This window comes from Lithobates pipiens, unplaced genomic scaffold (genome assembly GCF_037356315.1).
Source record: "Lithobates pipiens isolate NorthernLeopardFrog02 unplaced genomic scaffold, aLitPip1_a1.2 Scaffold_1, whole genome shotgun sequence".
Lineage (NCBI taxonomy): Eukaryota > Metazoa > Chordata > Amphibia > Anura > Ranidae > Lithobates > Lithobates pipiens.
The window spans coordinates 74,738,690-74,754,819 of record NW_027507685.1 but is presented as its reverse complement, the minus strand read 5'-3'; the positions used below and the strand labels follow the sequence as shown (position 1 = coordinate 74,754,819).

General features: G+C 47.1%; 1 protein-coding gene across 5 annotated transcripts in view; it reads right to left on the bottom strand.

The window, feature by feature from the left end:
* ZC3H4 (zinc finger CCCH-type containing 4) overlaps window positions 1-16,130 on the bottom strand; it is a 90,992-nt gene that overhangs the window by 37,057 nt on the left and 37,805 nt on the right. For 4 of the 5 annotated variants that reach the window (XM_077457477.1, XM_077457564.1, XM_077457649.1 and 1 more), the window contains exons 8-11: window positions 14,495-14,596; window positions 13,233-13,344; window positions 9,759-9,868; window positions 7,623-8,404 (exon numbers count right to left, since the gene is read on the bottom strand). In XM_077457477.1, the coding sequence (XP_077313603.1) occupies window positions 7,623-8,404; window positions 9,759-9,868; window positions 13,233-13,344; window positions 14,495-14,596 (1,106 nt within the window). The remainder of the gene's footprint in view (window positions 1-7,622; window positions 8,405-9,758; window positions 9,869-13,232; window positions 13,345-14,494; window positions 14,597-16,130) is intronic. The other variant, XM_077457810.1, reaches the window with a different exon arrangement.

Genomic DNA, 16,130 nt, shown 5'->3' with positions numbered 1-16,130 from the left:
AATTAAAGTTTCTTTAGATAAAGTCTTTTCAAAGAAAACTGATAAGGCAGCCACCTGAGTCTTCAGGGTACTGGCTGCGAGACCCTTCTCCATTCCTTCATGGAGAAACTCCAAGACGGACACCGTGCTCTTGACCTTGAGTTCTCTAGAACTGCACCAGGAGTTGAACTTTTTCCAGACCTTCATGTAAATTGCCTGTGTAACTGCCTTCCTACTGGACAGCAGGGTCTTTACTACTTTATCTGAGAGACCTTTAGCCTTTAACAGGTCCTCCTCAGAAACCAGGCGGTTAGCTGCAGGAGTTCCACTTCTGGATGACTTACTGTCCCCTGGGATAACAGATCTTTTCTGAGTGGTAACCTCCATGGGGGCTTCGAGGCTAGGTTTCGAAGACCCGCGAACCAGGGTCTTTTTGGCCAAAAAGGAGTGACTAGTATTAAGTCTGTCCTTTCTTCCCTGAATTTCCTCAGTACTAGTGGAATTAGAGGAAAGGGGGGAAAGGCATAGCACAGCTGGTAATGCCAGGGGTGAGCGAATGCATCCAACCCTATTGCTGCATCTCCTCGGTGAAGAGAAAAGAATCTGTCCACCTTTGAGTTCTGCTGGCTGGCAAAAAGGTCTACCTGAGGAACCCCCCAGGCCTCGGAGATCATCAGGAACACTTCCTGATTCAGACTCCATTCTGCCTCTAGCAATTTGCGCCTGCTTAGGAGGTCCGCAAACAAATTCTGAGAGCCCTTCAGATGCACTGCCGATAGTGAGGCTGTGTTCTGTTCTGCCCAGGCTAACAACAGATTGGCCAGCTCCATCAAGCTCCTGCTTCTGGTTCCCCCTTGCTTCATAATGTAGGTAACCGCTGTTGTGTTGTCTGACAACACCTGAACATGGTGGCCTCTCAAACTCTGCTGAAATGCCACTAAACCCAGAAAGATCGCCTTCAACTCCCTCCAGTTGGATGATCTTTGAGCTTCCTGTTTGGACCAGACCCCCTGAGATGTCTGACCATCCAGATGGGCTCCCCAGCCCCAGGCACTTGCGTCTGTAGTAAGGCGCTTGTCCACAGGAAAGGTCCACACCAGGCCCCTTGAGAGGTTTGCCTGGTCTCTCCACCACCAAAGAGCCCTTTTCGTCTTTGACGAAATTTTTAGCTGTTTTTCCAAAGGATCCTGATGGGACCAGCTTGACAGAACCTCCCTCTGAAGGGGCCTGGAATGGAACCTGGCCCACTGAACAGCCGGGATTGCTGCCGTAAGCAGGCCCAGAACTGCCATAGCCATCCTGACTGAGACTGTCTGGTTGCTCTGTATCCGCTGTACAGCTAGCTGTAACTTTTCCTGTTTTTCCAACGGCAGGAAAACTTTCTGGAGAATCGAATTTAATGTATACCCCAGAAATTTCATTTCCTGTGAGGGGGTCAGGATTGACTTCTCTAGGTTTAGAAGCCATCCCAGGCCCTCGAGGTGAGACTGGGCCCTCTGGAGATTGACTAGGACCTGCTCCCTGGAGTCTGCAAAAAACAAAAGGTCGTCCAGATAAGGAACAACTGGAATCCCCTTCAATTTCAGGGGTTCCAAAGCCTCTGCCATAATCTTCGTAAAGACCCTGGGAGAGGACGAGAGTCCGAACGGCAGAGCCCTGAATTGGAGGTGCCATACCGAACTCCCTACCTTCAATGCCAGGCGCAGGAACTGCTGCGATGCCTGATGAATTGGTATATGAAGGTAGGCATCCCTTAGGTCCAGGGATGCCATGAAGCATTCTGGGGTCAACAGCTTTGTGATGGAGAAAATTGTATCCATCCTGAAATGTTTGTACCGAATGAACCTGTTCAGGAATTTCAGATTCAGGATTAGACGGTACTTCCCTGAGGGTTTTTTCACCAGAAAAATATGTGAATAAAAACCCCCGCCCTGCTGGCTTACTGGGACTTGAATCAGAACCTCTTGCTGTATCAGCTCCTGTAACAACAGCTTCATTGCAGAGGCCTTCTCCTGATCCCTTGGCAATGTTGTCACATAAAACCTGCTCGGGGGTGGTTCTGAAAACTCCAACCTGTACCCCTGATCGACAACGCTCTTCACGAACAGATTTGGAGACAGCCTGTCCCATTGTTCGCGAAAAGCTGACAGTCTCCCCCCCACTGGGGAGATATTGTCACTTGTTCTTAGGGGACTGCTCTGGGGGAGATCTAAAGAGGACTCCACCCCTGCCTTTGCCCTTCTGTGAACCCCATCTGCTCTTGTGCTCCTGGTCTTTTTTATGGGACTGCTGAAAAGCACGAAAATTCTTTTTAGCCATCTGCTTTTTCTTAACTGGAAAAGCCTTCTTTTTATCGGCTGTTCTATCCAGCACAGACTCTAAATCAGGACCAAAGAGCAAGTCACCCGAGAAGGGAAGACCACACAGCTTGACCTTAGAGGCAGTGTCCCCAGACCATGTTTTCAGCCAAACTGCTCTCCTGGCTGAATTTACAAGAGCCGAAGACCTAGCGGCCAGTTTAACTGATTCTGCTGATGCATCCGCCATGTATTTGACTGCATTCAGGATCAGTGGAAAGGACTCTAAGAGATCCTTGCGGGGTGTCCCCGCCTCAATATGGCTCTTCAGCTTCTCTACCCAACATTCCAGATTCCTGGCCACCACCGTAGCTGCCATTGCTGGTTTTAGACTGACTGACGCGGCATCCCAAGCTTTTTTAAGGATGGAGTCAGCTTTTTTGTCCATTGGGTCTTTAAGGATCCCCATATCTTCAAAGGCTAGATCCGTTCGTCTGGATACCTGCGAGAAAGCTGCATCGACTCTGGGTTTCTTATTCCAAACCTCTGAGTCCTTATCTTCGAAGGGAAACCTTCTTTTGAGAGCTTTAGAGAAGAAAGGGGCTTTTTCTGGGTCCTTCCACTCCTTTCTCACTGAGTCTGAGAGGACCCTGTGGACAGGAAAAACTCGCCGTTTTGTTTCGTCCAACCCCTGGTACATTTTGTCATGAACTGACAGTTGTACTCTTTCTTCCTGAATTTCTAGAGTAGTGTAGATTGCTTTTAAAATATCATCTACTTCCTCTAGTGATAGCTTGAATTTGGAGCCCCTGCTATCTTCTTCCTCTTCCTCCTCCTCAGAATCCCTGAAGGAGATGAGAGTACTACCCCCTTCGTCTCCAGACTCTTCAGTTTCCACCTGTCTGGATGACGACGCCCTGGGGCTGGGCGGTAAGTTCTGAGGCTCGGTCTGTGCGGGAGGGTTTTGTATCAGGATGGACTTGACTGAACTCAAAGAGTTTGTCAGCTCTTTAACCGAAGAAAACAAATCCTTATATTGTTGAGATGTTTCCTCTTCCACCAATTCTCTGATACAATTTCTGCACATTGCCTTCTGCCATGAATCTCTGAGGGGGGTTTTGCAGGAAGGACATTTTCTCTGACCTGGTCTAGCTTTTCCTAGTGATTTTTCCTGAAACGACATACAGGTTTAATTCACTAAAAGCTCTCAACAACCAGTTGCTTAACACCAAGCCAGTGCAGAGACCCACCACCAAACAGACCTACTAGTGAGACCCCAGAACTAGGCTGCAAAAGGTCAGAGCGAAGTCCACCTCTGACCTGCAGCGACAGGCCCCCAAGAGGGGGGAACAAACAAAGACATACCCACAGTAAAGCAGAGGGTGCCAGTGCACCTTACGTACCTGGGCTGGACCGGTGCTGGGGGCGCCTGTCTCCGCCATAGCTGGCTTGCACTCTTCCATCGTTTGAGTGAGGCAGCTATTTTACAAACAGCTCTCATTTTAAATTTTCCCGGCCGCCGCGTCATCAAGGCCGGCCGGAAGCGGAAGCACACGGTCACCTGACCCGCCCCATGACCCCTGCGTTCCAGGCGCTGAACCACGGCGCCACGCCCCCTCAGAGCGCCCGCGCGTCACCGTGAACGACGCCGTCGCCGCCCGGGACCCGGCGCCGAAAACGGAGCCATGCCGCTGACCTGCAGCGGCCTCCGCCAGCAACAGAGCCCTCCCTGCGCTAACAAGCGGACACCGGGCACCCGACGCCGGCACTCCGAGGGTCCTTACTCCCGTGAGATGGCGGGACCAGGAGCTCCAGGAGTCCTCTCCCCGTGGAGATGCTGCTGGGGGTCAAAGAGAAACAACCTGCAACAAAAGGTAAGCCTTACTCCCCTGCAGAGAGTGTAGCTCTCCCTGGTTCAGGCACATGCTTCCTCCAAGGAGGAAACACAATAACTGAAGCCATGGAGGAGGAGGAGGTGTTTTTAAAGTGGGCATGTGTTTCCTGATTGCAAGGTGGAGCTACTCTCTCCGGGGTTGTCCTGAAAGGCGATTTGAGAAATCTTCTGAATATATTTATTCAGATCTTCTCCAAATAGCTGCTCTCCATGAAACCAGCTAATAATCTTTTGCAGGGTAACTCCGCAGACCAGTTCTTTAACCACAGAATCCTGCATATAGGTACTGATAGAAGGGCAAGCCAGGACACCTGTTGTATGGAATCTTAAAGTGAATCTACTACGAAACATAAGGCCACAAGGTAACTGCAATTTTCTCAGCAGACACCCCTTGATCAGGGAGACTCTTAGCTACCTGCTTAACCTAGTCCTTTAAACCCTGACAGATACCTATAGCTGCCAGCGCTGGTTGTACAGCAGACTTAGCAATAGCAAATGAGGCCTTTAATAAAGACTCAAATTCCTTATCTGCTGGATCTTTAAAGAGGAAGTAAACCCTGATGGGTTTACTTCCTCTTTTTTTCCCTGCAAAGGTAAAGCATAATGGACTACTATGCATCGCATAGTAGCTCATTATGTGTCACTTACCTGACACAGGAGCCAGCGAAGTCGCCGCTGATCCCTGTAGTCCGCCGCGTCCATCTTGCTGGTGGCGTCTCGCAGCTCCGACCAATGACAGCGGCGAAGCCGCGATGACGTCACTCCCGCGCATGCGCACGGGAGTCGCGCCTCGCAGCTCCGCCGCTGTCATACGGCGAGGCCGCGATGACGTCACTCCCGCGCATGCGCACGGGAGTCGACAAATTTGGCAAATCCATTCTTGGATTTGCCGCATTTAGTGCGCATGCGCGCCGCTGTCTACGGCGCATGCGCCGTAGACAGCGGTGCCCATTTTCGGGCAAATATCTCCTAAACCATATAGGTTTAGGAGATATTGCTTGGACCTACAGGTAAGCCTTAATCTAGGCTTACCTATAGGTCCAAGTTGTTTGGAAGGGTTTACTTCCTCTTTAAACACCTGGGCGTTATTTACAGGACAAGTAAGACTCTTATTCACAGAAGAAATGGCAGCGTCCATCAATCCCATACTCCATTTCTTTACAAACTTATCCTCCATGGGGTACAACAGTGCAAACCTTCTAGGAGGAATAAAAAGCTTATCAGGGTGATCCCAGTCAGCATACACATTTTTCTCTAGCAACGGATGCAAGGGAAAGGCTTGTGAACTCTGTGGAGGACGAAGAGAGCCTAAAGATGAAAAGGCAATCTCAGGGACCTTTACAGGCGGAAATTTAAATCCTGATCGGACCATCTCCGTGAGGGACTGGATTAACAGTCTCATATTAAGAGGCTGAAAACTGTTCTTCAGAACCTGACTCCTCAGAAGTGGAATCCGTGGCCTGACCTTCCTCCCGGTCATTTACAGCCATTTCTTCCACATCATCTGCCCAATCCTGTTCCAATGCAGGTGGGGGCTCAGGTGAAGGAGATCTATCCCGTTTCCTTCCACCTTGGGAAACTGAAGCAATCATACTTGCTATCTTTCCCTAAAACTGATGCCAAGTCGTCCTTTGTGACGTAGGTTGAGGCAGAAGAATTTGGTTGTCGCTACAATGCCTGACAACCCTAATGGCTCAGACTGGCCAGCTGCCTCAGGTCTTTCAGAAGAGATAAACACAGCAGACATATGGCTAGAATCCTCCACTACTGATGGTGGCTCACATGTGCCCCTTGCTGCTTTGCCTCCTCCAATCCTCTTCCGGGAAGACATTCCTGAGACAAAAAAACTTGAGTTATCAAGAAGAAAAAAAAAAACTTTATCCACTCAACCATCCTGCAGTCTTTGCAGTACACAGCTTTATACAGTGCCCTGGTCCATCCACCCACAGTGACTCAAATGCCCAGCTGACGCTGCTCTGTGTCACCTCCAGCCTGCTCACATACGCACAAGCTGGAAACACCTCATAAATATGGCCGCTTCCACCCCTACTGCACATGTTGGGCATGCACGCTCTTACCATGTGCACGCTTGGCGAAAAAGGGCAACCAAAGACGCTGTAGTAGAGACTAGGTGTGCAGGCAGGGGGATCCAAGAGCCGCCCGCCTCCTGCTGGGATTAACCAGGCTAGAAGCCTTCACATAAGAGAGCCCCCTCCCCCGCTGGCCTGCGACATCACTGCCCCCAAGTGGATAGATACAGGATGACACCTGGTCTCACACACAAAAGATGCTGTGTATTTTTTTTTTCCTTTACAGTGTGAGCAAGTCCAAAAGAGAATAGTATTACAGGCAACACCTCGTAGTGGTCTGTGTAGTTGAGGTTCGAGTACCATCCATCTTAGTGCATCACTGTCCGGATGAATCCAATTATATCGTCTCTTAAATCCTTTAGGATCTGTTTCCAGGACCATTCTATTAGCTAGATCATGGAGAGCTTCTCCAACTATGATCATCACCTTATAAGACACTGGGGAAAAAGGTACTTCCTGTGTAGGAGGTGTTATATAGGGGAGGACTTCCTGTCTTTTTTGGTTAGCCAGTGTCCATCATTCACCTATAGGTGGCGTACAACCCAGTTAGTTATTATGGCTGCTCTGTGTTCCGTGATGTACGATAAAGAAAATTTATTACAATTTTTTTTTTTTTTTTTTTTAGCCCTGTTAGGGGGTGGCTTTGGTGAGATATCAGGGGTCTTAACAGACCTCTAACATCTCCCTTTTGAGACAGGGAAAGGGACTGAGGACAAAGATTCCCCAGTCCCTTTCTCTGCAGACTCAGCTGCACTGAAGATGAATGGACAGGAGAAAGCGGCTCCTCTCCATTCATAAACTGAAGCATTGTAAACATGGTTTACGAGGCTCAGTGACAGGTATGAATGGAGAGAGTCAGTGATCACTGACTCTGTGCATTCGAAAAAGGAAGCAGCCGATAAATTAATTTATCGTCTCCTTCCTCCGCTCTCCATCCTGACAGATCGAGGACAGAGGGGGACCGAGGAGCACAGAGGGGGACCATGGAGCACAGAGGAGCACAGAGGGGGAAGTCAGGGGTGATCGTGTGGCGCTGGGGAGGAGTTACAATCACCAATATCCCTGTATAGATTTCAATAAAGTAGCTGAAAGCTACAGGAGGGAGAGGAGGAGAAGCGTCTGTCAGCTGCTTTACTGAAATGTCAACAGGGATATCGGTGATTGTAACTCCTCCCCAGTGCCGCACCGATCATCCCTGACTGTCCAGGTATCGGATTAAGCATCGGAGCATTTGCCTAATGACAATTACTCGGGCAAATGTTCGGTTTTGGCACCGATACCGATACTAGTATCGGTATTGGTACAACCCTAATCAGAACCAAGAACACAAAGTAAAAACAGTACGCATGCCCAACATCTTACCTGACACCCAATTTATGAGCCAAATGAGCAGTGGGCCGCACCACAATTTCAAAAAGGGATGGTATTTTTCGCTGGCACATCTGTGGATCCATGGGCCCAGATCCAGGACTGCCTTGCATTGTTTCCATTGGAGGACCCGCTGGTGGACTTCCAAGCATTGGTCCTCCATCTTGCATTGGAGAAAGTGGACCTCCAGGTCCACCATGCATTGGAGGCATGGGACCTCCCTCACATGGATGCATAGGGCCTCCTTGATATGGATGCAATGGTCCTTCTGGTGTTAATTGCTCCCCAGGCCCAGCAAGCATTGGGTGCATTGGGCCACCAGGCATTGGGCCCCCGGGAACTGGAATACCGGGCATTGGCTCGTCATGCATTTGACCTCCTGACATATGGCCTCCTGGCAATGGATGACCACCATGAATCAATCCACCCATCACAGAGCCTTCAGGCACTAACCCGGGACCTATGGTCATGATTTCTTCTTCTGAAGGACTTCCAGGTCCCTGCATGTCTGAACTTGGCAATGGCCCACTAGGAACCGGACCTCCAGGAAGTTGTGGAACAGGAACTGACGAATCAGATGATGTTACTGGTACAGCAGGTGGTGGGGACGCTGGATCACATAAACCTGCAGTATTAGAAGGCCCTGATGGTGCTGAAGGTGTAGGCAGAAGCCCCACTCCAGGCGGTGGTTTGGGCAAAGGGTTTATGCCTTGTTTTTTCAGTTCTTCTAAATCCTTTTCATCCTCAGCTCCAGCTTCTGCATCCTCTGCTAATAACTGAAGAAAAAGTATATATTCAGCTCTCTCAAAACCAAAGTAAATTTAACACCATGACAAATACGGTTCCAATCTAGAAAAAGTTTTTAGCTGGTTAGTTTTTGTGTTGTTTTTTCATACAGACTATGAGCTCATAAATCCTAAATTTGTAAAGTTCTGAGACTACCTGGCTTACTGCAAGCCAGATAGTCAAAACTTAAGGAACTGCAGTGTAGTGAAAAATAAGCGTATGGATTTATTAAGCAAGAAGCTTTAATTAAACCTTTCCTGAAAGAATTATGGCTTTTGCTAAGTGCAATTTGCACTGCAGTTAAAGTGGTTCTAAAGGCAGAAAGTTTTTTTTACCTTAATCTATTCTCTGCACTAAGGTAAAAAAAAAAAAAAAAAAAAACCTGCATGCAGCTCCCTCCCCAGCCCCCTTATACTTAGATGAGCCTGATTTTGTTCCGGCAATATGTCTCGTCATTGGACACAGGCAGCAGTGGGACCCATCGGATTCTGCTGCTGTCAATCACAGCCAGTGAGGAGAGAACGGGGCTGCGCTGAGCTCTGTGTGTGTGTCGATGACACACAAAGCCGGCGTGGGAACAAGCACTCACGAGTGCCACCAAAGCAAGCGGCTTACTGTGGGGGCTCTCGGGGGGGGGGGGGGGGGGGGGGTCTTAAGTCACGTGTATACTTGTACTTGAGGAGAAAAGTATAACGTTTGTTATTTTTATTGGAAAAAAAAACCCAAAAACACAAGACTTTACAATCACTTTAACGCAGTGTTGCAAAGACACCTATCAAGCTTTTGCTTTGCCAATAGCAAGACAGTGTTTTTATATAATGATATAAACAATCACAATCATAAGTCTGTGACAATGTGCTTATAGGCCCCTTTCACACTGAGGCGCTTTTGCAGACACTAAAGTGCTAAAAATAGCGCCTGCAAAGCGCCCTAAAAGAGCCGCTCAGTGCACTCCAATGTGAAAGCCCTGAGGTCTCTCTCACTGGAGCGGTGCGCTTGCAGGACGGTCAAAAAAGTGCTGCAAGCCACATCTTTTGAGTGCTGTAGTAGCGGTGTATTTACCGCTCCTAAAGCGCCCCTTCCCATTGAAAACAATGGGGCAGCGCTCCAAACCAGCCTGCAGGCGGTTTAACCCTTTTTCGGCCGCTAGCGGGGGTTAAAACTGCCCAGCTAGCAGCGGATCAGCGCCGCTAAAACGACAGTAAAGCGCCGCTTTACCGCCAGCGCGCTGAGCGCCCCAGTGTGAAACCAGCCATAGAGTGGTGGAGAGATTGTGCATACTTGTCAAGGGTGCCACCTTATGTTACATAATTACTGTTAAAAAAGCAACAATGTATTTTGTACCTGATCAAGCAACTCTTGCGTCTCTTCTGTTAGTGGCTCATGAGAGAACATGCACTCTTCACCATTAACGCAGCTGCCTGTTGTGTGATATATCTTACAAGGGAAATCACGTGAAAATTATTAAGGAAAAAAACTCATTGTAGTCTGGTGCCAGTACATTACTATAAAAAGAACTTAATTTCTTACACAGTTAAAACAAGTAAAAGGTACTTACTAGGGCAGTGATGGTGAACCTTGGCACCCCAGATGTTTTAGAACTACACTTCCTATGATGCTCAACTAAAACTGCAGAGTGCATGAGCATCATGGGAAATTTAGTTTCAAAATATTTGGGGTGCCAAGGTTCGCCATCATTGTGCTAGGGAATGTGTGTGATTTATTCTGTTTATAGGTTATAATGCTTGTTTTTGTGCCCTACAATCACAGATGTACATCTTCTATCCCCTGCCTTTAAAGCATCAGAGGTACCTACACTATGGGGGTTGATTTACTAAAACTGGAGTGTGTAAAAATCTGTGCATGGTAGCCAATCAGCTTCTAACTTCAGCTTGTTCAATTAAGCTTTGACAAAAAATAAAAAATAAAGGAATATGATTGGTTTCTATGCAGAGCTGCAACAGATTTTGCACTCTCCAGTTCTAGTAAATCTAACCCAATGTTTTTGATACACTTTCATCCTTTACACATTTCCATGCTGTTCTGGAGAGTAAGAAAATTCTTTACAAATAAGAGTCTCTATCCCAGACCAGGTGCAAAGCAGCGGTGGCCCGTCCACAAGGCACGCCCCCCCCCCCCCCCCCCCCGATCCATGCGCCCGGCCCCCTAATTTAAATGCGGAATGCCGGACACATGGATTCCAATGGGGTTTTTGCTTTTTTGAAGCACATGATTAGAGCCAGAGGCTTTAATAGGCTTCAAAAAAGGATGGGCTCAGGGTGCAGAGAGTCACCCAGTTGTGTGACAATAGTGAATGAATATTCACTATTGTCACACAGATTCTCCTCCCAGCCTGAGACCCGTTTTCCAATTGGCCGAAAGGAAAAGCGACCCTATTGGCCTAGGAGGAGGAGGGAGGAGACGAACAGCTGCTGGGGTGCCGAGGACTGATCGGCACCACCAGTCACCAAGTCCGATTCTCTGGCACCTCCATGCTGTCAACTCCTCCTGTGGCTGTCAGATATGGGTTGCTGGCTGCAGAAGAAGAGAGCACAACCCTATGGTAGGTAGCAGAGAGCAGCAGCGCCGCCACCATGCCCAATGCACACCATTCTCCATGGATCGCCCCTGTGTCAGCACACACCTCTCCGACATCGATCCCCTCCTGTTGCCGCCGACCTCATCAAGATGACATCCCTGGGGCATTGTCCATCCGGAGATAACAGCACACCGTAAGAGAGCTGGGGAGGGAGGGTGTAGGGCTGGAGCGACGCGGGGGTCCGTGGTCGAGTCCGCCTGACGCCGCCCCCCCTATCTCCCCCCCAACCGATGGCGCATCAGCCGCCACTGATGTGAAGACTAAGACCAGGATTGGACATTGGCACACTAAATAAACCTCCTCCCAATTCACTCTTATTAATTCACCTCATATCACAAGCAAGGAAAAAAAATCTTAAAAAATGCTCCACTGGTAGTCACTCGGGTCTGAGTATCAACTAGTCAAAATCGCAGATCCTTCCGATTGACCACTCCCCCCCCCCTTTGACTCTGCCAAGGGTCTTCCTGATCAAGTACCTTGGAGAACAAGTCACCAGATGGCTCACAGATTATACACACCTGAACATTGACCCTCTATTGGCGCTAATTAAAATCAAGATGCAGATTTGGGCCAGATTACCTCTGGGTGTGATGGGACGCATTAGTTTAGTTAAGATGATACTTCTCCCAAAGATACTCTATTTGGTGTGGCATGCCCCTCTGTATATACCACAAAAAAAATTCAAAATAATTGAATCCATTCTTAATTTGTTTATATGGGGCCACAGCAGACACAAATTAGCTTGGAGAATCCTAAAGAACCCAGTGACAATGGGGGGGAGCCGCGCTTCCAGATTTTCAGGACTATTATCTTGCCTCCCAACTGTCCCACTTCTATCATTTTGATAAAGACCAGCTACCAAGATACTAAGCACTACTCTGTGGGCGTCCAGGTGACCCAGCCCATACCCCACTTGAGGCAGTCCTTAGAGCCCCATCGACAAGACGCCCCTCCCAACACAAAGCGGACATGCTGACTCACCACCGTAGGGTATGGCGGATGACATTACTAAAACTCGGGACCCCACTCTCACACCCCCCTCTGGTTCAACACACACTTACCCGAACTATTGTCTATTCCGGACCCGGAGATATGGATACGCCATGGGTTCCTATACATATATCAGGTCATAACCACTACGGGACTTAAAATGTTGCAAGCTCTAAAGGGCGAATTTTCCCTTCCCAATTGCCTTCTCTTTAGATATCTACAACTCAGCCCCGCTATACAAACACAGTTTGCTGGCTCCAACCCATCTATGGCAGTCCCCTCTATTGTAGACACAGTCACAGGTACTGAACCAACCAAACTGATTTCTACCCTATACTCCTCCATTCGCATCCCTAGTACTACAGCACTGGCATATACTGCCAAGACTAGATGAGAGGTGGATGTTGGAGCAATTGAAAATGAGGATTGGGACGAAATTTTGGAGGATGTGAAAAGAGTTTCCCCCAAACTGTCGGACCGCCTCACACAGTTGTATGTTATACATAGGATGTATCTGACTCCTCAGAGGATTGCGCGTTACAAACCCTCATACAACCCTGGGTGCCGACTATGTGATCACATCCCAGGCTCTATCACCTCATATGGTCCTGTCCAACTATACAAGCGTACTGGATACAGGTGTTTTGTTTCCTGCATGACCAAATGGGTTCCCCTGCTACTCTAGACCCGAAGATGTGCCTGCTCGGTCTGCTACCGGACTTAGACGCCGATAAACCCCTTCGCACCCTTCTACATGAGATGTTATTCATGGCGAGAAAAGAAGTGTCTCGCAATTGGATGCAGGCCCTGCCCCCTAGAATCCCGTGCTGGAAAAAAGGGATTAATGATACTCTTCCGTACAGGAAGCGGATATATGTACATAGAGGGTATCCGCTTAAGTATGAGAAGGTCTGGCGTAGATGGTTAGCAGACGGCGAAGCGTGTACCTGATATATTTATCCCTCCTCTACCCCCTTCCCCCCTCCTCTTTTTCTCTCTCCTGTTCTGTACTAAGTACTGGTCCTACCCCTGGTGGATCTCTTGTTTTATGTCACGCTGCTGCTACAATGTGTGCATGTATGTATTATTGTTCTGGCCACGTTGGCACGCACAGATTTCTGTACCATAGTTATACTTTTCAATAGTTGGTTTTCCAATTAAAAAATAAATAAAAATGGTCCACTGGTATGAATAAGGAAAATCTCATTAAAAACGCTACAAAAGGATATCGTGCATGTAAGGGCAATTGTCACCTCTAGCACAATAACCAGTGAAATAGAATTTGCACAGTCCACGCCGCCTTGGGACTTCCACGTCATGACTGAAATTACAATGCTCCCCCTGAAAGAAAAAAAAAAAGACAGACGTGTTGCAATATATATACGGAGAAAGCGATCTATAAAACATATGGAAAAATTATAGAAATTAGTGACAATGAACTTAACAGTGAAGCTCAGCATGTCACAGCTGTGCCACAGGTTGAAGTGGTAGAGCTGTAAATACCCGACTAATGATGAAATTCCATCCAAAATACTTACATTAAGGCTGGCCATAGACGGTGCGAATTTCTATGCTGCAACCATGGGTTGCAGGAAATAAATTTGCATTGTTTCCCCATCAGCGCTGTCTGTGTTTATGGGGGAATTTCTTTCCTGCAAAATTTGCACCATCTATGGCCAGCCAACGGGAAAAGACAGTGATCATCGCTAGCGGCTATAGCAGCCGCTTGCGATAACTGGAAGCGAATCCAGCATGCTGGTTATACCCAAGTTGATTGCTGAATCAACTTGGTACATTCAGCCTGCCCGTCTATGGTTTGAATCTCAAACCACGTATGGATGGCCTAAGGAACGAAAACCTGCTTCTGTCTCGGCTCATCCTAAATGCTTAATTAGTCCTGTACCTTGAATGTAGGAGAGACACCCTGAAGTACTTGTTCCAAGTTCTGAGGGTGTGTCTCCTAGGCCATGGTCCTCCTCCTCCTCAGTCTCATTACCCCCTCAAAATGACAGCCAGGACTTTCTTTGTATCACAGGGGAGGCAGTAGTAGCTCCTGGGTAAAATTACACTTCTAGGTGGTAGTGTGTGGTGTCCAGTTACACCCATACCATGCAGTACGCTGCAATGCACAGTAACACATTACCAGAAATGGTGCTTTGCAAAGTCTATTTAACAATAGGCTGCCTTGACACAATGCTTGGTAAATGCACTGCAACAGACCAGCTTGGTGTGAATTGGGAATTTTGATCTGCACATGACATCAGTTAACCACTACCGCCATACGTCTTTAAACAGCAAGGTAGTCCACAGTTGTTTACCCAATGCCGTTTATAAATGGACAGCCATATTCAAAGACGCTGTGTATTGCTGATCCGAGCAGCTCTGTACCTTCAGACTGAAAACATAGTTGGCCATAAAAAGCCTTTAGAAAAAAAATCTGACAAACCTAAAATTGGACTAGCAAGGATTTGAACAGATAAATTATGCTTACCCAAGTACAACGACCCTCCACAAAATATCTGCAGATGACTTTCCCCTTCTTGTCTGCTCGACGGTAAGGCTTCTCATATTCATTTCGGTAAGTTCCCCCATCCTGAGCAAAGATAAGAAACATCACAATACATTAATGTGAAAGGATGTTACTCTCTCAACTTGCATTTCCCCCATCTTTGTTTTGGCAATCAACCACTGGCTCCATAAATCATGACAGTGAACTGAAGTTTCTCTACATATATTGTAACAGCTGTTGCAGTGTATTTGTAAATGTAATGCCACCATGCACTTTTTATAGGATGTGAAACTTAAGCAGGTCTAGACTTTTTTTGTTTTTTTAGAGATTTTGGTATTATTCGATGAAGTAACAAAAATATGGATAAACAAGTATTTGTAGTCACTTGTTGCAAAATTACAAATTGATCACCGAGTAAAAGGAGAATAAGGAAACTCTCCCGACTGCAGAAGGCTGGTAACATTGTATTAGGCTAGGCAATCACTTAACCAGAACTTTCTAGTGATATATGGAAACATTTTTATAATTTTTTTAGAAAAATTATACTGTTACTGTATATTATGACCTGCCAGGAATTTATTCATGCAGGCTTGTAAAATGAATGTAATGGCCACTAAAAAAAAGAAGAAAATATGTTCCTCTCAACAGATACTAGGCAGAATTTAGTTTTGGTCCTTGCTTTTAAGGAGTTCTGTGAGGACATAAATATGAGTGCTGCATGGTTTCTAAAGTTACAGGAAAGACTGTCATCCTGATTTCACTGCCTTGTAAACTACTCATATTGAACAAGCATGATGCCTGGAAACTCACCACTGGCCCACAGACTATGCACTCATGAAAATCCCAATTCCTTTGAAGTTTCCTTTATTTCTTGGCTGTGCTAATACAGCACAGTTCCCCAAAACTGCCTCCTATATATAGTCCCACTAAAGGACAGTGGACTAAATAAATGGTTCCTGCTGGTTGAATAGGTTGATGACCTAATTATCCCAACAGGAGTGACAGGAGTTCAACAAATGCTTCTCAATGCTAAAATGCCATGACAGAATTTGAGTCATGCATATGTGTAAAGTTACTCATACTGTAGGTCTGCTTTAATAAACTAAGGTTAATGGAAAAATAGGATTTTTGTACTCACCGTAAAATCCTTTTCTCTGTAATTCACCAACCGACACAGCTCCTCTCTGTAACTAAATGGGTTTTATAGCCTGCCATTAGGAGAACTAGGCAAAATTGTTACACAAGACACAGAACTTTTAATCCTGCCCCAGGGGGGCGGACCCTGTGCTATCAACCCTCCTCACTGCTCCCAACAGCTTCAGTACGTCATCAAGCAGTATAACGTAGAAAAAAGGAGGGGTGGGTGCTGTGTTGGTCAGTGAATTACAGAGAAAATAATTTTACAGTGAGTACAAAAATCCTATTTTCTCTTATATTCACCAACCGACACAGCTCCTCTCTGTAACTAAATGAGACGTCCCCAATCAGTGCCAAAGGAGGGGTGGGAAAAAAACAGCATAAAAACTTCATCCGCCATGGCAAGTGGGAACTAGTGAAACTAAACCCACAAAAAAACAGCAGTGTGTGGAAAAACTCCACCATATAACCGGGCATCCTC